This window comes from Bactrocera oleae, chromosome 6 (assembly GCF_042242935.1).
Source record: "Bactrocera oleae isolate idBacOlea1 chromosome 6, idBacOlea1, whole genome shotgun sequence".
NCBI classification, from domain to species: Eukaryota; Metazoa; Arthropoda; class Insecta; order Diptera; family Tephritidae; genus Bactrocera; species Bactrocera oleae.
The window spans coordinates 28,384,690-28,406,505 of record NC_091540.1 but is presented as its reverse complement, the minus strand read 5'-3'; the positions used below and the strand labels follow the sequence as shown (position 1 = coordinate 28,406,505).

The following is a 21,816-nucleotide window of genomic DNA, read 5'->3' as shown; positions in this document are numbered from 1 at the left end:
TTCCGACTGCGTTGGCTTGGAACAAAAATTCAAAGTGGGACTGGATGGTTTTGTATCATACTCCAATATGTCTATCTAGAACAATTAGATTATATTAGAAAAAATCGACTTAATATGTTGAAAATAGTGGAATTTCCAAACAGTATTTAGCAAAAGTTTTAAGTGCTCTTCAAAGATTTACCCATTAAAATAAAAACAATTATTTCATAATTGTTTACATATTTACTTTGTAGTTTCGAATCTTAAATATTATAATATTTTTATTTTTTCATACAAATTTACTCATAAACTATACAATCGTGTTTCGTATATTTATAAAGAACTATATATGGCTATATAAATATTATTATTTAAATTTTTATATGTGAAAAAGCTGTTTATTACATTAAAAGAGCCAACACATTAAGAATTAGTGTTAAACGGATTCACCCTGACTTTAGTACCAAAATGAAACATTTAAATGCACGTCTAATTAACACTAATTGCCGCTGATTGTAGTCGTATATATATGGCTCAAGTATAAATTAAAATATGTTGTATAGTTCATATGAGCCATAATGCGATGTTTTCTTAAAGGAAGTCTGGGAGATAAGGACAACATACTGGCCCATTGTCCTTCGCAAAGGTCATTGTATCGAAGAAAACCTACTTCGTGTCCACCAAGACTGCCATGTCCGCGGCATACCGCCACTTGACCATCCCACAATTTTCCAGAGAACTCCCGTATCCATCGCGCTAAATACAAAACCTTGCAATCACAATGCCAGGGATTCTTATCCAGTTTGACTGCGACTAACTTTTTTAAACTACTGAACGCCCCGTTTTGTAAATATTGCAATTTATTCGAGTCAATTCGTCTGCAAAAAAAAAAAATTATCTTTTAAAATTGTGAAAGTAAGGACTGAATGCGAAAAAATCCAAGAATACATTGTGCGGTACTTTTATATTTTCGAAAGATAACTTATCTGAAAATAAAGATATCTTGGTAAAATATAATAAGTTTTCTTTGATGGAAATTAGGAGAAATATGAGGACCTCAGTACTCTTAATGGAATTCAAAGGGTATCTCTTCCTAAAAAAATGAAATGAAATAAATCGAAACTCAAACTTCCTATATGCTTTATACCATATAAATCGGTCCTTAGATATCTTGGAAAGATTAACTGAACTTAAAATCTTAGATATTAAATAGCTTGGAGTCAAAATTAGGTTCATGAGTTACCCCCATTACTGCATACAACATATTATATTATATTATATAAGGATTTTCGTTATTCTAGTGAACTTTATATCGATTATATCGGTCAATGTGTGAGTAATCTTAATAAAATTGATTATTCTGAAACATACTTTAGTTTAATGACATAGGTAATTCCATCAGTCCTCCTAAATACAATATATCCAATATAGCGATTTTCGACTTTCCAGCAATGCTCAGAATATTATCTGCATGTGTGATGTAGTTACTGTTGTGTGGAACAGAAAAATGGTTAGTCTCAAACTCCGTCACTCAGAGACTCCAAGAATTCATTATAAATGAAATATTTGTAGAATATTCTGGTCAGAAACTAGAAGAAAGAGGAACTCGTATTGACGTTAAGTAAAGTGCAGAAAGAGGTCATATGGATAGGTTATACCCGAAGAAAGACTCCAGACAGCATCACTTGGAATCCATAAGGAAGTAAACATTTCGATTAGGCAAAACTTTCATTCGAGTCTATGACCTATAGTATAAGTTAATAAGAGGCCAAATGTGATGATTATAACATTTACAAAAAAATATATTGTTATTAACTGAATAGATTGTGATTACGTCTACCCTGGTCTTAAACGTTGACATAGACAGCATCTTAAAAGTACATTTTGTGAGGCTTTTTCGGATCTTTTGAATATCTGTTGCATTTTGCGCAGCGTATCGATTGCAAAGCGTTATCGATGCACCGACGTATATTCTATACCAGATAATGTTATTCCGCCTTGATCTCCGCCATGGACTCGAACAGTTCTATGACACAACGCTATCGAGGCTGCTAGTGTGATCCAATGTCGTTTCAACTTCGTGCAATTTGAATTCCACCGTATAGAGTTGAGCACCCACCACATTTTTTGAACGGAAATTACTTACACTTCTTCCTCGTTTTTTACTTTTCTTTTTGAAATTTTTCATTTGTCACTGGTCTGATGTTTTCTTATTCGCACTCTGTCAATAGGCGAAGAAATAAGATAAAAAGTTTTACCATTTTTTGGAAATTCGAAATACATTACCACTAGTGTGATTAATTTGACTTTGGAGGAACACATTTCTAAGTAATTTAGACCATTTTTTTTCGTATCGCCTTATGGTAAAAAAAAATATTGTACTGCACCTAGCGAAATATACCTATATAGGACCAAAACAAAACTTGGAATTTGTGTTATTTAAATATATCAAAAAATATTGTTACTCCATTTATTTTTGCATATTATGTTAATTATATATATATAATTATGAAAAAAATATATATTTACAGTAATTTTTGTGAAATTCGAGAAACAAAATTATTTATCTAGAACGAAAAAAATAGATGACCAACATCATGTTTTTTAATAACAAAGCAAAAAATCGTGAAAAATAAATTTATTAATAACTGGTATTGGATCTGTTTTTTTAATTTTAATACATTCTTGGTCTTAAAAATGAACTGTTGCATTATCGTGCTCGAATATTCAATTTTTTAAAAATGTTGTCACCAAAACTTAAAAGTACTTCGTCCAGATGCCCGATGTATTTCTGGCATTTCGTTGGCTTCAATCGCTACCCACACCATAACTGATCCTCCAATAAAATTGCGCACTAGTCTTTCTTCCATCTTCTTACGTTTGTTGGGCCAAAATATCTGGACCATCCAAATTAAATTTTTTTCATCAGGAAATATTTCCCGCTCTTCCTAAAATTGGTATTTTTCTATTACTATCTAGTACACATATTTGTAATATGGTTTATCGTTTCCCTATTCGTATAGTTAGATAAACTATTTTGTTTATGTTGTTCTCGTATTTTTCGTTGGGTGTATATGTGTGCGTGGTGTTTGTCATTAAAGAAAAAAAATTTAAATGTTGAAACTTTAAGGGGAAAGTGGTTAGGCGCGGCTGGTAGGGGCAGGGCCGCCCCGAAATATTTTACCGCCTTAGGCAAATGCAAAATTCTCCCTCCTTCTAAGCCTGTTTTACCTTAATAACAAAATTTATAATTTTTGAAAAATATTGAAGTCATTTTGTTAATAAATAACCACTCATATTCCAAATTTTTAACATAATTATTTAAAAGAATTATAATTAATAGTACAATTAAAAAAGTAAACTGTTTGAATAATTTCGAATGGAATGCGAAAATATTAAACTATAATTTTTGTATATTCTATACAAATGAAATAAATAAAGTAGTTTATAAATTGTTTTATATTTTATTTAAGTAAAATCAAATAAATAAATAAAATATGTTAAGAAAATTAGCCAAAATGACAGACCTAAAACTCCTGCGACATAGGCAATTACCTAACTTGCTTATGTGGGCGGGTCGGCGTGGGCAGATTCAATGCAAATACAAGTGTGTATGTATGTTTGGTATTAGGTATTTATTTAAATTTTCTAGTTGCTAATCCAAAAATAGTCCTTTATCCCGGTTTGTAATAAATATTATCCCAAATCATTGTACAATGCATTCTGTTCTTGTTCCTTGTTACTGTTCCCTCAACAACGTAGCGCCATCTCACACGGGTTCTCATTGAGGGTTGTAGTCTTTGCGGCGTCCCGGATGATTATTGCATCGGCTAATTGGCGCATGGCATCGACCTTGTCCATGTTATTGTCGGTCAAGACTTCTGCTTCCTGGTGGATTCTAGTCAAGCTACATCCTCGTAAAGCTGTTTGGAGCCTTCCTTGAAGTATGGCCTATTTAGCGCCATTTTCTGTGTTTTATTTGATAAGTACGGGTTCCACTTTTGTTAATCTCCATAGCGCTTCATTGCTAATAATTTTGGCCCAATATATTGTGCGCGATGATTTGTAGGTACTTGTGGATGAATTCATAAAATCTCTAAATGATGGAGTTCGAGCCCAACCTTGTTTCGCTTTCGTACAACAGTATATTTTGAGCTGTGTGCTTCTGCAGATTTGCGAGCTATGATGCAAAGCGTGTTTTCTTGGTCAGCAGAGCTGACTTTAACCATGTTGGAGGTATTGTTTCGTTGTGCCAAGCCGCACAGATGTGAGAATGCAGGACTTTGGCTAAAATTTTCGGGTCGACCATTAAAAGTTCAGCTTGTATGCCGTCCCTCTGGGTAACGTGAACGTAATTTTTATGAAAATCGGTACCCAAAGCCAAAATGTGTATATTATCAATATCACATTCTATACTCATATATAAATTGTTTTAATTAGCTTTCTAAAACATATCACTAATTGCAATTTTACAAAGTAAAAAATCTTTATTTTCGACACCGATTTATGCACTCCTATCTCAAGAAATTTCTGCATGGCAAGTATATTAGTAATATGACTGTAGTATTTCTTTCGGCCCATTAAATGCATACTTGAATATCAAAAATTTAATTTTAACTTTATCACTTATATTATGACTTTTTATTTTCCATGGAAAATACATTGAAATATTAAGCAAAGACAGATCTGCAGTATTTACAATTATTCGATTTACAGTTACTATTTCTCTCAGTTTTTTCTAATTTTTACGCTCTTTAAAAATTAGTTTTTGAAGAACTCCGATTATTACGATATTCAACGCTTAATCGTTCATGCTACAGAGTAGTCAATATAAAATTGGACTCTTAACCCCCGAGTGTGTGTTCCATATGTTCACACAAGTTCCAGCGCACACTATAATTTATACATTCGAAAATACTTACAATTTTTCCAACTTTCCCATAGGCGTGAAAACTTCCATCTTTTTTAGTATGTTGTTGTTTAGCATAAGTTTTTCTAAAATAACTAACCCTTGAAAATCACTTGACTCAATCGTAGTACGATTATTAGAAAACAAATTAAGACTTATTAATGAATTCACATTGTTAAACAAACCATCGGGTATGTCAGAAAGATAGTTTCGTCCTAAGAGCAGTCCCGCAAATTTTTTAGGTCGGAGAATGCATTGCCATCAATCTAGGAGAGGAATGTTGTGACAAAAATAAGTATTGTGTAAATGAAATTAATTGAAATTACCTTCGAAATTCGATTTGTACTTAGATCCAAACTAATTAAGCTTTTCAAATTTTTTAATAATTCCATGGACAGCGATGAAATTCGATTATTATGGAGAATCAAGCTCCGCAGGTTCTTCAGGTCAGAAAAGAAGTCATCCGAAATGCTTGCTGTAAGAACATAAATTACAATGGTATGTTTAGTTTGGTTTTTAATGCCCTCGTATATGTTATATATACATGTGGTTGCTACGAGTATAATAGTTTTGTTCTCCTAACGGTTGATTGCATCACCTAAAACTAATCTAAACGAGTAGAAATTCTGGGGCTGTATGTCCACCCGTCTGTGCAAGCGAAAATTTGATTAAAAATTTAGATATCTTGATTAAACTTGGTATACATGTTTCTTAACACCATGAGAAGGTTCGTATGGTAGATAGGCAGAATCTCCATTGCCAGAGAACGTATATCATAGAGAAAATTCATGGCACGGCCATTATCAAAATATTTCAGTTTTCAAAGGGGAACTGAAAAAGATGAACGTGTTTCACCAAAATTAACATAAGGAGACTGACTCAAAAATAGCAGAATTGAACATTTTCAGTGTTAATTGAGAAAAATTAAGAAAATTCCAATGTTAAGGAATGTACGCGTATATATTCCTTTATTTACAATCCATAAACGAATCTGCATATACTTTTTAGATAATCTGTATATATTTGGTATCAAAGCACATAAGTATATACATACAAGTATATTCAAACTGAGCTATTTCATGAATCATGATGAAGTCAATAAAATCTTTTGAAATATATGATAAAGTAAGTATTGTATTATTACCTAAATGTGTAATTAATATACATAGGTTTTATAAATAATATATACATATATTTATTTAATTTGGTCATTAAAAGATTTGATAACCTCTGAAAGGACCAAGCGGTCGCATATATGATCATACATACATCTTTAAGTAAGCGTGTAAACAAAATAAACAAGGAACCATACGCATAATGTTTGTAAATTTGCATAAGGTTTAAAATTCTTTTGCGGAGTATATAATACAATTTTTATTTCTTTAATAAACTCAAAACTTTTAGTTAAAGTTAGTTACAGTAATATACATAAATATAAAAATGGAATGCAACCAAAATATAATTAAGTAATAAACTATGAAAAGATATTTTCACTTGATTCCATGCTTGCTCTTCCCAAAAGCTCTGCTATATATGTCGCCAGTTCATGGATATTTCGGAATTTAAAAATGCTTAAATAAAAATTTAAATTAACTAAAAATATAATTTTATTTGAAACTTAATAATAACTCACGTATATTATATTTAAAAACTCCTTCGTTATATATTTATTTTTTTAACAGAAAAAGAGTTATTGCACAGGAGCACGCAACACTTTTAGTTTATCGCACGGAATAACAGTTACATACTTAGGTATTTCACAACTTCTCGAAACTCCTATGGAAATGTGTGCTGTCTCCTTCGACGTATATAAAAGTTGCTTTTAGAACAGTCATTTTACTGTTGATTTGACTCTCAGTGGTGACAGTACTAAAGAATGCAGCTATTTCATACTTACATATGTAAAGATATAGTAAGCAATATAAATCGTAAGTGTCTCATTCTAACAGTAACAGTGATGGTCACTTGACGGGTAAATTGACCGTCAGTACTGACATAACAAATGTGAGTGGATTGGTGAACCCATCAGCAGTTTCTTGTAGGATTATTGAGCATGCGTACATATCGACGCATATTTTTGCGAGCCACGGAAAAATATTTTAAATCGGCAAAAGCTATGCTGACAATTTTTTCTGTGTTATGTCGGTTTGCGTGGTTGTCAGTTTTCCCTTTTAGAGAGAACATCAGAAAGTTGTTCAATTTTTGATTTTTAGCTTTTGCCATCGTCGCAAACAGACTCTTGTTGGCAAATCCATGTTCGGGGAGATGTGATGATGTCTCTTTTTATGAGTTAGCGAAGCTTCCGAAGAAAATGTTGTTGTTGCATGATTCAAAATAAATTTTGTTTCAGAAATTCGGCATATTGATTTCTGATGCTGCTTATGTCATTTGAACGATTGTTGTTTTTGTAGAACATTGTTTGTAGTTTTTACGCGTGACAGATTTATATGTCTATCCATATACTCGTACTTATGTATGTTTGGGTATGCATTATTTGTGTGGCAATATCATACGCACATATGTAACTATGTACATACAATATAGAGCAGTGGTCGCACATGTTATTGCTCTGTATATGATACATACGTATGTAAGTTTTGAATGATAAGAGATATGATTTATATTTATTCCTGTATTATGATCGTATGTTATGAACATATATAGTATACATATCAATCACTATATATATATATATGAAAGTACATATATTATATTATCAAAAATAAGGAATATATAAAAAGTAGGTATTATTTGCACATTGACTACAAATATTCGTTTGAAAATTAAATAATATAATTAGAATTCATATTTTTTGCATGCATTCATAAAAATTCGCAAAATTATATTCATATCAACAAAATTGGTTGCATATATAAAAATATAAGTCAATAGGCTAACATGCAACTGTAATGTCAATGCATACATTTAAGTATAATCACTGTGGTGAAATCGCATTTTGTCAGTTGAATCTTCTCTATAATTTACGTTATCTGCCATTGCCACACACAGAAAACGACATTAATCGAAACCCTATAAAGTGCCATAACTAACCCTAACCCTAACTGTACCCTTGTGTTAAAAACGGTAAAATTGTGTCAATACGCAATACGTCAATACGTCCCCTTATATAAAGTTTTTCGAACTTCCAGATCTTAATGAAATAGAGCACATTTTTTTGGTAAAAATGTGTCGTAAGATACAAATTGGTTAAAATCGGGTTATTAATACATTGTGTATATGGGGGCGAGGGAGAGTATTGACCCGACTTTATTAATTTTTGACACCGGGGTACAGTCTTATTAGAAAAAAGATTCTTCTTATAATTTCAATAATATATTTCACACATTGACCGATATTTTCGGGAAAAAGTCAGCTATTGGCACTGGGGTTCATATTTTTGGTATCTGGGGGCTTGTACAGTTATGGTCTGATTTTGACAATTTTTAGACTTAAGATGCCATATCTTAAAGACACTATTTGCGTAAAGTTTTATCCCGATATATTCAATGGTGGATTTGGAATTTAAAAGTTGTGAAAATTTCGCCAATTTTCACACCGTAAAATAGGAATGTCTAGATAACATTACCTACCGTTTTTCTCCTTTCTAATTCGATCCGTAGTAACAAAGAACAAGAATGCTTTATTGGGAAGTTTATTTATGACACATTATATGTTTTCAATTAATGACAATACCAACCTCTCTTGGGTGCCAACCAAGTTTAATAACGATTTCTTAATTTGTACTCAAGTTATCGCTTGCTCGGACGGATGGACAGACAGTCACTCGAAATTTATGCAACATTGTAACACCTAATCGCAGTGGTACGTGCATATTCATCGTGCGAAAGATTATTGGGTAAAAATCCGGATAAAATATTTGTTTTTTTCGCATCTTTTATTTAGCATATTTGACCGGATATATGAAGGTTAGCCGATTTTTTTTTTGTATTCTGCACATTAATACCAAGCGTGAAAGTATTCTCAAGACACAATAGTTTTTGATAAATTTTAATGTTGCAACAGCATTATTCTCTCTAGAGGTAATGCTAAACTCTGAACATTATTATTGGTATGAAAAATACTAAAATCTATGAGCTTTCTGAATACTTTGCCACGATCTATTGACATATATAAATAACAAATAGCATATAATTGTCATATGTACTTACAAATAAAGTTAAAAGAAAAATCGATCATTTTTAGAGTTTTTAAATTTTTTAGACATCCAGATTGAAGTTCCAAAATTTCATTCCGAGACAGGTCTAAGTCCTCTAGCACTAATTGATCCCGAAGTAATTCCGGTGAAAAATGTTGTATTCTATTTTGGCTTAAGTTAATGACAATCAAAAGTTGGCTATGACCGAATAAGTTTGTTGGCAAATCGGATAGCAGGTTTTTGCTAATGTCTATTAAATTTAAGTTACGAAGCTTCCAAAATGTTACTGAAGCTAAGTTCTCCAAATGGTTGTTTTGAAGCCGCCTAAATATATGTATACATGCAAATCATAAAATAACGTTAATAAAATCATAATGCTTGGCAATTTCAATGAACTTACAATTGTAAGAGACTATCTAGGTCTTGAAAGAGATTCGCTGGAATAAAGTTTAGAATGTTATTGGATAGGTCCAGTTCTTTCAGCAAAGTCAAACCACGAAAAGTGTCTTTATGGAAAGTTGAAAAATTATTCCTTGAAAGGTCACTACAAAGATATTAAAACTTTATATTGGAAAATTGATGATATATGTTATGTTTGTTAAAAGAGGACAAAACAAACCACTTCTAAAAGTACCACTCCTGCCGCTCTACCTTTGTTTTTTATACTATCGTATGCTTAATAATATTGTAATTTTTTTCATCTAACGGTTTTTTGGCACATCTTAAACTAATCGACTTATATATGGAGCTGTCTAAGTATATATTTATAAATAATAATAATATAAAACGCCATAAATTAGCCGAAAATTAAGATACGAAACTATAATTTGATATAGTTATTCACAGAATAGAAGGTGGGGTGGTCTGCGGAAGTGAGCTTGGCCCCGCCCTCTTATTGGTTTAATGTGTATATCCCACAAATCACTTAAACTATTTCACTCGATCTTGCTGTGGTGATGTACTTCTAATTTCTCTTCATTCGTTGTGAAAAGGGATGAAATCAAATGATAACCATGCCCGATTATGTTAAAAACTTCTAAGATACGATAACTCATTAAATAAATACATCAGAAGCATTCAATTTCATATCCTATATGATACGGAAGGGCTCCATAGGACCTGGAATCAAAATTAAACAATGGGGGTGGCAGCACTCACCTTTAGGTGAAATAAATAATCCAAAAATAATATTATATGTAGTGATACCATAAGTGCGTAAAATCGATTCCATACATCCGCTAGTCCCCATAACCTAATATAAAGATTTTCGAACTGACTTTATATCGTGTCAACTGGTCTTAATATGAGATATCTTAAATAAATTTAAAAAACGTATCGCTAATAACATTGTGTCCTTGTGTCTAGAATGGATCAACAACAAATTTAAAATTTCCTATATATGTCGCCAGTTCATGGATATTTCGGAATTTAAAAATGCTTAAATAAAAATTAAAATTAACTAAAAATATAATTTTATTTGAAACTTAATAATAACTTACGTATATTATATTTGAAAACTCCTTCGTTATATATTTATTTTTTTAACAGAAAAAGAGTTATTGCACAGGAGCACGCAACACTTTTAGTTTATCGCACGGAATAACAGTTAGATACTTAGGTATTTCACAACTTCTCGAAACTCCTATGGAAATGTGTGCTGTCTCCTTCCGACGTATATAAAATTTGCTTTTAGAACAGTCATTTTACTGTTGATTTGTTTCTCAATGGTGACAGTACTAAAGAATGCAGCTATTTCATACTTACATGTGTAAAGATATAGTAAGCAATATAAATCGTAAGTGTCTCTTTCTAACAGTAACAGGATTGACCGTCAGTACTGACATAACAAATGTGAGTGGATTGGTAAACCCATCAGCAGTTTCTTGTATTATTATTGAGCATGAGTACATATCGACGCATATTTTTGCGAGCCACGGAAAAATATTTTAAATCGGCAAAAGCTATGCTGACAACTTTTTCTGTGTTATGCGGGTTTGCGTGGTTGTCAGTTTTCCCTTCCTCGGTGGTCGATGAATATCCTGTACATAGTTCGTATGACATTTGTTTGTACTGTTCAGATGTGAACGTTTGATTTTTGAAGAAGCTTCTATTTAAATTGTTGTTGATACTGGCTTGGGGTCTGTGGAAGTTTCTATTCAGGTCGCGTTGAACGCTTTTCGTTCTGCCTAGTTTTTTGCCTACACTTTCTGCGATTTTGTACTGGGTAGTTAGGAAATCTTTCAATTGTTGCCACGTGAGGCATTTTCTTCGTGATGAGAGCGATTGCTCCCATAGAAGTAATAACTTTTATGGTAATGCGAGGGTGCATATATTTACCATTCTAGAGTCACAATTGTCTGTGGGAATATTCTGTGTCGATAAAACCGACAAACAATTTGAAACAGCGGATTGAAGTTTGATGAATTCTTCACTTGTTTCCGTTTGTTCATTGTTATCGATATTAGTTTATCAACAAAAAATTTTTCGTTTTCGTATCTCGGAGGTGATACAATTTTTGTGCATTTGATAATTTTGGGTGGTTTATGTAAACGGCTGTAAACATGTCCCGGAAGGAAATTTGAAACAGTGGATTGAAGTTTGATAAATTCTTCACTTGTTTCCTTTTGAATTTTTGGAAAGTTCATTAATAGCGATATTTGCTTATCGACAAATATTTTTGCGTTTTCGTATCTTTATTTAAGAGCTTCCCAAACCAAATTAAAACTATCGTCATTTAATGCGAACTGTTTTACTATTACGCCTGCTTAACCTTTTGTTTTGTATCGGAGGTGATACAATTTTTGAGCATTTGATAATTTTGGATACTTTATGTAAACGGCTGTAAACATGTCCCGGAAGGACGGCCATTGTTTATAACCACCATGAAATATTTCTATGTCATATGCGGGCACCTTGAGATGGATGCCTGAACTTGCCTCTTGACTTTTTACTTGTGGCAGCTCTACTCGCTGATGTGGAAAAGGTGCAATTGCTTTAATTAGTTTTAGTTGATCAGAAATCATTGCTTTAGTTTCTTCAAACTGGTCTAAGCAGTTTTCGTATTTGGCGTCAGCCGAGGTTTTGAAATTTTCCGGTAGATCAGAGCCGTCAGATTCTACGATTGCGTCATATGCAGTTTGGAGACGTGATCAAAAATTGTCAAGATTGTCTTTTTTTGATGTCTAATACCGATTCAGAATTTTCCTGAATCGGCGAAGATGAAAATCTAGTGCAGTATTTTACTAAACTGTCACTTTCCGAAATGAATTTTTTGTAAGAAATGTGTTTACCCTTTTTTTGTTTTGTAGCACCTTGCTTTGAGCGTGTAGCTTCTGCGAAATCATTTTTGGTACTTTTAGATATTGAGTTGGTTGAGATTCCTTAGAATCTGCGTTCATTTAAAAAGACAAAGTGTTTTATTATTTATTGTTACGTACTCGTTTGTATGTATGTTAATTGTGTATATTACCGCTTTTAAAACGAGGTGAATAACGTTTTTACATAAGCGTGCACATTATGTGCATATGTAATATGCTTGTGTGTTTTGTTTGCAATCTTACTTGCTTGTGTTTTAACAAGAACAAGGGGATTGCCAGAAACGTGCCGATATGGACTTTGAATATATGTACAATTGCGTGTGTACCACTAATAATGCCCTATTTCCACCAAGTATAACAATTTGTTTTTTGGTTTTTTTCTTCTTCGTCTGTTAAACCGATGTTCTTGTGTTTTTATTCGAATAAATTTTATTTCAATTTAATAATTCCTACTTATGTATCGTGACAGTTAATTTTTCTAAATTTTATTATTATTAAGTTTAAGGGCTTTTATTATTAGCAATAATTTTAAATATAGTAATATTTTAAATATTGTACCCTATGTACGTAGGGTATACAGTCATAGGTAAATTTTAAGCTGTGTGTATGTCGCTATAAGAATAACGCGGGAAAAGAAAATTGATAATGTGCAGGTATGCACTTTTGTGTATATATGTAAAAAAATTATTCGCTTTGTAACTTGGTTAGTTACGTATATAAATATAATATATATAGTATGTAGAGATGTATGTACTTGGCAGGTAACCGTGCAGATATGTATGTTTTTTTTCTTTATCGTTTGAGTTTTATTGATTTTTTCAATATGCCTTGCTTACTTATTTTGCGCAATCCTGCTAATGATGTATTAAGCATAGGGATATTGCCGGAAAATGTGGTCAAGTAAGTTTTTGAAATTTTGTTTCTTATATATATGTATTCTTTATTTTATATATATATATATATATATATATATCATATTATATATTGCATATATGGATGTATATGATCCACCAAATTGTTTTTGGTTTTCCCGGAAATTCACCGTACGTTAAAACAGTTTGGCCGCAACCGCTATATTTAAATATAAACCGATTTTATTACAGTTTTTTAACAAGTTGAACTTTAAATTTTAACATAGATATACGCAAACAAATAAATACAAATTATAAGTAAGAGTAAAAGGAATCTATACGACTCATTTTGTATACGTGTGGGGTGTGCCAATGCAGAAAAATTCGTTTCTTCCTTTTTTTATCTTTTTAATTAAATATTTTATTGGTGTATTTATATATTAGCTTGATAACTGATTTTGTGTCATGTATGTGTATATTTATTTTCCGCACTCTATGTATATATGTATCTATTTTTAGGGCACTGCATATATATGTATATTTTTATTCTCGGCACTTTTTTTTCATACTCCTGAAACCTGTTGCTACACAGTATAATATTTTGTTAAAATAACGGTTGTTTGTATCACCTAAAACTAATCGAGATAGATATGAAGTTATGCGTATATAAATGATCAGGATGAAGAGAAGAGTTAAAATCCGGGTGACTGCTTCTCCGCCCGTCCGTCCGTCCCCTAATAGTTTTAATGTGCTTATATTCTAAACCGCTAAAGCTATAATAATAAAATTTACTTAGAACAAATGTTTTTAGCACCTCTATCGACAGTGTGAAAATGGGTGAAATTGGGTGACAACCCCGCCCACTCACCATATAACGGTACTGTTAAAAACTACTAAAAGCGCGATAAATCAAGCACTAAATAAGTCAGAAACATTTACTTTAATCTCTGAGATAATATGAGATGACTATATAGGAAACGCGTTCAAAATTAGGCAGTGGGGGTGGTACCGCTTACTTTTAGGTGAAAACTCATATCTCAGGATCTGCTTAACCGATTTCAAGCAAATTCGGTACATAACATTCTTCACATATTTTTATGTTATAGTGCGAAAATGGGCGAAATCAGATTACAACCACGCCTATTCCCCATATAACACCATTTTAAATTCCATCTGATTCTTTCACTTTCCACTATGCAAATCAAGCAACAATGATTGTATCGGGGTAAAAGTTTGCGTGAATAATGCGTTTAAAGTATGCCCCTTGTGATCAAAAATTATCTGAATCGAACCAAAACTGTTCAAGCCCTAGTTACCAAATATGTGGACCCTGGTGCATATATTTGACTTTTTAAAATATCGGTCAATTTGTAATTCAATTGAAATTCAATAATAGAATATATAAATAAAGCTCTCGATAATAATATGTTTTTGTGTCAAAAAGAGATTGAATCCGATCAATACTTCCTATAGACCTTATATACCTAATATAAAGATTGTAGAACTTCCGGGTAACTTTCTACCGCATATATCGGCCAATATGTGATATTATCTCAATGAAAATGAGAGAGCGTGTTTTACTCATAAAAAGGTATATTTGTGCCTAAAATGAATCAAGTCGGGTGGAAATTTTACCTAGTCCCCATCTAACTAATAGCAGGATTTCCGAACATTCGTCTGACTTTACTCCATATGATATATGTGAGGTACCTTAATGAAACGGTGGGAGCAATTTATTAGTCTGGGGCATGTTAGTAGTATGTGGTATTGGCAAAACTTGATAGAATAGGGTTTGTTTAGGATTATTTACATTAGTTTAAGTTTATTTTCTAATAATGTCACGTTTTGATCTGGCAATACTGTCTTACTTAAGTTTTATATTTGACATCTCTCGTTTATCATTCATTGTCTTTACAATTATCTTTGTTTATGCATATTTAAAGTTACAGTATTTTAAATTCCGTTAAACTTCTATAACTGTCGGAGGACAACGAATTCTTCTCTGATTGTAACTCGGTACTGATTGTACTCATCTATGGTTTGATGTCAAGCAAACCGTTCACAATCGTACAAATCCCAATAAAGCATTGAGAACTCTACCCGCTGGTAAATTAATTATTTAACATTATGGTACCTCCTGTGAGGACAAATATTTTTAATTAATCGCGGTTTTGGGATAAAAATGTCGCTGACGGAGCGCACATTTGTCCCACAATCTCAAATTGGCGTCAGCTACCCCGTTATTTGATGGAGACATGTGTAAATGGTTAGCGTTCAAAGACGCCTTTGAAACACTGGTACCTAATTCGGCATACCCAGAAGCCTTCAAATTGGGAAAACTTCGTCACGCTACTGTTCCTTTAATTGGTGGAATATACTCGGATGGCTATCAAGAGGTGTGGAAGGCTCTCAAGGACCGCTATGACAATAAGAAGCAGCTAGCGGAAATACACGTATCCCGTTTTCTTAAGCTTAAAACAGCTACCCAGGAGTCATCACAATCGTTATTGCCTATTGTGGACACGGTTCATGAGTCGCTGCGTGCATTGCGTGTTATGGATATCCATATAAATAAGTGGGATGCGTTAGCTGTACCAATAGTGGTGGCAAAGCTTCCAGCGATAACTAAGCGAGATTGGTGTATTGCTGCAGTACAGAAATACCACAGTTAGAAGAACTTTAAACTTCCTTACTTGTTTTTTTTTATATATGTATGTATATTCATTTTCACTTCACTTGTTTGTGTCACTGTACGCTTTTGATTTTTTTTAAATTTTTTTATATGTATATGTAAATATATGATCCCCGCACTTTTGTACTTATATTTTATTGATTTATTTATTTTTTCCTTTGCCTTTTCGTAAGGCTCGAAGGAACAATGTTTAATTTATGCACCACCTTGGTTAGAACTCACCTTTTATACTTTATCTTCACTAACATACCGGTTCTTTTTTGTTTTTTAAGAAGTTCACAATTTTATTTATAAGAGAAAACAAAAAATTAATAGACAAATTATTTAAATGAAAAAGGGCCGTGACGGTTGATAAGCGGAAGTCGTGTTTATCGTACAATGACGTCGCGCAAGAGGGCCTTTTGGTCGCTTATCGGTCCCTTTTCCTTCGGTGTGGTGTGTGGTAGTGTGTCCTCATGTGTGGTGTGATTGTGGTGGTTGGATTAGTGTGGAATGTGTGTGGGATGGTGTGTTCGAATTCATTGCGCTGCTCTTACAGTTATTTCGACTGGCGTACCTTTCTATATTTATATATATATATTTAAACATTTAAAAAAAACCGGTTTACTTGTCGACTATTGTAAATATTCTGTATTGCGTCAACAATATTTTGACCTAAACAAAAAATTTTATAAAAATTACTTAAATAAAATAAAAAATAATATTGTAATTAATCCAAAATCATTTTATGATTTCGTCAACTCCAAACGCAGGATTTCCAAATTTCCATCCGCGATGAAATACGAATATATTACCTCAAGTGACAATGATATTATATCCAATATGTTTACAGAATTTTTCAAGTCAAACTACTGTAATAATTCTTCTAAAACTTTTCCCTATCAGCACGTGCTGTGTCCGAATACTTTAATTAACGCTTCAATTATTTCTGAAGAAGACGTCCTACTTAATTTAAATAAGTTACAACCATATTTTAGTTATGGCCCAGACATGATACCCTCATGCTTCCTAAAAAATAGTGCCAAATATATTTACTTGCCTTTGACCAGGATATTAAATTCATAATAAATCATTCGTAATAAATCAATTTTGATTTCACTCACCGTTCGTACAAAGAAAGAAAGCGAAGTGAAGTGGCGGGTGCTCGAATAGAGAGATGTGGTCGTAACCGAGTCAAATGATAAAAAACCAGCGGGATCCTTCTTCTAGTTCCTTATATATTTATGTCTTCATGGTGGTGTGATCGTGGTTAATTGTATTTGTGTGCATGTTGGTGCATGGTGTAGTGATGTGGAATGTATGGTAAGTAGGTGTGGTGATGTGGATGTGAATTGGTGTGGTGTGACAGTGTCTTATGGTGAGGGGGGGTTGAGTGGTCATTTAGCCATCCCGGCCCCCTAGCCTAGTAGTCGCTGCAGCTGTTGTAGCGTTGCCACAACACTGCTCAGACCCGTGGAACGACGTCGTTGCGGTTTAGGCTGTCGACACCGTGGTGTTACATTCCGCGGGTGTACCGCACGAGTTGAGGTCCTGTTGCGCGGCTTCGAAGGGTAGATGACCGACCGGCGTCGCGCCTCGAGGTGCGATGAAGTAGCGTGTGATGTGGTCTGCTGCAAATTTGGCACAGACCCGTGGACTCACACTCTTGATTCCCATGCGTGTGCGATAGGCAGTTTAGACAGTACCCGTGTGCCTGGGCGTGTGTCGTTGCAACGGTAGCATACTTCTAAAAATCCCACAATGTTGCAGGCGGTGTGGGCGCCGACATATGGGACATCGTATACGATGTGCCTTTGAAGGCAGTGATGGTAGCGTCGGTGAAGGTCGCGTGCCACCACGAGGAACTGGTGCTGGTATCGGTGGCGTTGCAGGTGCGCTTGTAGGGGTAGTCGCAGCTGCAGATCGGGGCGTTATGGTAGGCCCCGTGCGTGGCACGTTGGTAGCCGACCGCACAGTTGGCGTGGGACTAGTTGGCGTATCCACATCCATGTTAATCTGAATGAAAGAGTTGTTTAATTATGCAGATTTGTCATATAAAGGATATGGATGATCGTGCCACGCTATGTGGCATGAATGAGTCATCGTATTGATCGACCATTTTTTTATTAGTTATTTGTTATTTTTAACGGTTATTAACGAGTTTTTCGGTTTTTTGCTTCTTGATTTGATTATTTTATTGTATTGCGGTTGTTTAGGTTGATTGTTTGCGTTTTGCTGTGTCGCTATTATCGACGGTTGGGAGAAAGCATAGCTTCACGAGCGGTCTGGTTAGCATTCCGCTTTGTGTATGAAGATCAACCACTCGTATATGACCGTCGGAGCCGTAATGTAGCTTTTCTATGCGCCCAAGCCGCCATTCGGTAGGAGGTAGACAATCATCATGGATGATGACACAATCTCCAAGTTTTGGTGCTTGTTCAGGAGTCTTCCAACGGTATCGTTTATGGAGATCCTTTATGTATTCTTATTTCCATCGGCGGCTGAAATCGTGATGGAGAGTTTTAATTCTTTCCCAGCGATTTAATAAGGATAGCGACTCCAGGCTTGGTTCAGGTATGGCCAGAATGGGTGTTCCTTTGAGAAAGTGTCCTGGAGTCAAAGCTGTGGAATCGGAGGGATCTTGCGAAAGGATTGTAAGAGGCTGTGAATTGAGAATGGCTTCAATTCGAATTAATAATGTCGTGAATTCTTCGTAATTGAATTTGTAATTTCCAGCTACTTTTTTGAAGTGGGATCTGAATCTTTTTACAGCTGATTCTCATAAACCACCCATATGAGGAGCGCTTGGGGGGATGAATTGCCAATTAATACGTTGGGGCGCATACTTTTGTACAATATCAAGTGAGACTTGTTTGATAAAGTCCACAAATTGTTTTTCGGTGGCTCTTTGAGCGCCTATAACTGTTTTACCATTATCGCTCATTATCTTTGATAGAAGCGGGCAAATGCCACAAGGAAAGCTTCCTTCGTCAGATTAGTACAAAGATAAAGGTGCACTGCTTATATCGTAAAACAGACAAAAACCTTGGGAGACCTTATCATGGACGCCTTTATTTGAAAAGGCCCAGCAAAATCGACACCTGTGATGGAGAAAGGCAGAGCAAAGTTGCAGCGTTCCAGGGAAGTGCTGCCATAATCTGTGTTCGCATCTTTTGCTTGTGCGTGGTACAGATTTTGCACAGAAAATGCACTTCTTTATTTGGGGCTTAAGTCGGGGAATGTAAAATTCCTGGCGGACCATGTGTTGCATGAGGCGATGTTCGGCATGAAGCATTAATATGTGGATATAATTGATGAGTAATGTGACGAGTCGATCATTCACACGAAGAAGACCTTTCGTGTCGAGGAATAGGTTTAGAACTAAGGGGGGACTTCTCTTTTCAATAGGTTTTTATTCTCTCAATAGTGATATATCGCGGCTGAAGTGGCGCGCTTGAGTATATGCGATAAGAGCGACCTTTGCTTTTTGTAAGTCTAGGTGCGTCACTGTATCGCATAGGGAATATAATGAGGTTACTCCCTTAAGTTTAATTTTGAGTCGCTCTATGAACTTGAGCATATAAGCGATTACTCTGAGGGCTCGTGGGAACGATGAAAATCGTTCGAGGATGTCGGTATCATCCACTGTTGTGTGAAAATAGTCGATTTTTCGACTTTTTGGGGCAATTATATCGCGCATGGGCGATTTTGGCCAAGAATCGGGAGATTCTGTTATCCATCGCCAATATGCCTTTTCAGAAGCGTCACAAAAGCCGTGTAGTTCGACTTTGTGCTCTGGGGCATAATTTACCCATTTTGGAATTGGTATCTGTGTGATATCATTTAGATTGCTCGCAAACTGGGACCACTTTCTTAAACGAAGGGGTTTTACTTGTTCGTCCCAGTCGGTTCCAACTAACCATAAATCTTGTATTAGGATTTTGGCTTGTATCATAATTATCGAAAGCCATCCTGCGAGGTCGAAAAGTTTTGCTACATAGGATAAAATTTGGCGTTTTGTAATAGCGGATAATGCTGATATTGACTCTGTAGTGTATGAAAACCGGTCAGATATCGCATTCCATTGGATCCCCAGAGTTTTTGTTGTACTTTTCTTTTCGAATTTAAGGAAATTAGTGTCCAACAGATTTTTTTTAGGTATGTCCTCTAAGATATTAGGGGGTTCGCCGTTATCTTTTTTAATGGAAACCCTGCGGTTTTGAGGGCTTTTACCACATGTGATAGTGATTCGTATGCTTGTGAAAGACTGTGACTTCCAGACAGGATATCGTCTAGAGGAAATTCTGACTTGGTGCTTTCTGCTAATTCGTGCAGTGTTCGAATGACTAAATAGGGAGCACAGTTGACGCCAAAAGTAACTGTTTTCAATTTAGAGTCGCGGAGTGGACTATTGGGAGATTTTCGGAAAACAATTCGCTGAAAATCTTGATCGTCTTTATGTACGACTATTTGTTTATAAATTTTTGCGACTTCTCCGTAAATACGTATTTAAATATCCGCCAATTTAAAATGACTAGCATTAAATATGGTTGGAGCGTGGGTGCCGTAAATAGGATATCATTTAGGGAATTCCCCGAACTGGTTTCACAGTATATGGGGTATGTGAGCATAGGCACATCGTATGCCGTATGTACAAGTGTTTTTTTTTTGTGGCGAGATGTGAAAAAATCATCAAAAGACACGGTTGCCCTTACAACAGTAGTGTGAGACTTTAACCCACTAAAAAAAACATCTCAAGAACATATATCATAGCTTTTTTATGATTCCCCTGCGGAACTACCGTAAGTATTACATCGCAGGGGTAGCTAGGCCTATTGGCTACAACGTCTTAGGGATTTTAAAGCTGATTTTGGCTATTTGCCGCACTATATCGCAGTCGCTCTAATCTTCGCTGCTCTTCAAGAACCTTTGTGGCCCAACATCTTACATAATCCCACACCTGCTTTGACCGTTGCATGTGTAGAACCAGATTTTCTGGCATCAGTCTCTCAAAAATTTGGGTTTCCAAATTCTTTCTATCTGTCGCATATTGCGGACAAAGGAAAAAGACGTGTTCTGCATTATCTTTCTCACCGCCACAATATGAGCACATTTCTGCCTCATCGTGACTATATTTATAAAGGTATTCCCTAAAACAACCCTGCCCGCTTAGGAGCTGCGTCAAGTAAAAGTCAACATTGCCATGTTTTCTATTACACCAGGTTTTAACGTCTTTGATCAACCTGTGCGTCCATCGTCCTTTGGGCGCTGTATCCCACCGTGCTTGCCATTCATTTACACTCTTCTGTCTTTCTTCTTCGCGCTTTTTAGCTGTTAGAGGCCTGCCCAGATTTTTACTTTTATCGTAAACTCTCTTATGCTCCAGAGCTATTATGTCAGGTGGCATTATACCAGATATCACTCCAGCGGCTTCGTGCGACACTGTGCGGAAAGCGCTGGCAACCCTAAGTGCACTTAACCTGAACAAGGATCTTACTGGTTCGGCGTATGATTTTTGCTTTAGAGCGTTAACCCACACTGGCGCTGCATACATTGCTATTGATTGGGTTACTATTGTCAATAGTAGCCTTCTGTTCTGACTAGGTCCGCCTATGTTAGCCATTATTCGACTTAAGGCCGTGTTTACTCGTGCAGCTTTTTCGAAAGCTTTCTCGACATTTGTTTTATAGTTTATTCTCGCGTCAATTATTACGCCTAAATATTTGAGAAAAGGCTGTGACGTGATGCTATGTCCGTCAATATTTAGGGTGATGGCTTCCATTTTCTTCCTGCTTGAAATTAATAAGGCTTCTGTTTTTTGCCCTGCCAGTTGCAACTTCGCTGTTGTTAGCCATACTTTAATTTTTTGTGCAACAGTACTGCATATGCGTCAATTTGGTGCAGTTCTTTTGCCACGATTGTCACCGCAATAT

At 34.8% G+C, this 21,816-nt stretch overlaps 1 protein-coding gene across 1 annotated transcript; it reads right to left on the bottom strand.

Moving 5' to 3' along the window:
* Positions 1 to 307: 307 nt before the first annotated feature.
* LOC138857763 (leucine-rich repeat-containing protein 15-like) lies at positions 308 to 10,099 on the bottom strand. Its single transcript, XM_070111472.1, is given in 7 exon segments — positions 308 to 857; positions 4,902 to 5,115; positions 5,118 to 5,154; positions 5,215 to 5,363; positions 9,058 to 9,368; positions 9,445 to 9,588; positions 9,984 to 10,099. Coding segments are annotated over 7 exon segments (1,350 nt in total). The 3' UTR covers positions 308 to 478.
* Between the last annotated feature and the right edge of the window lie 11,717 nt (positions 10,100 to 21,816).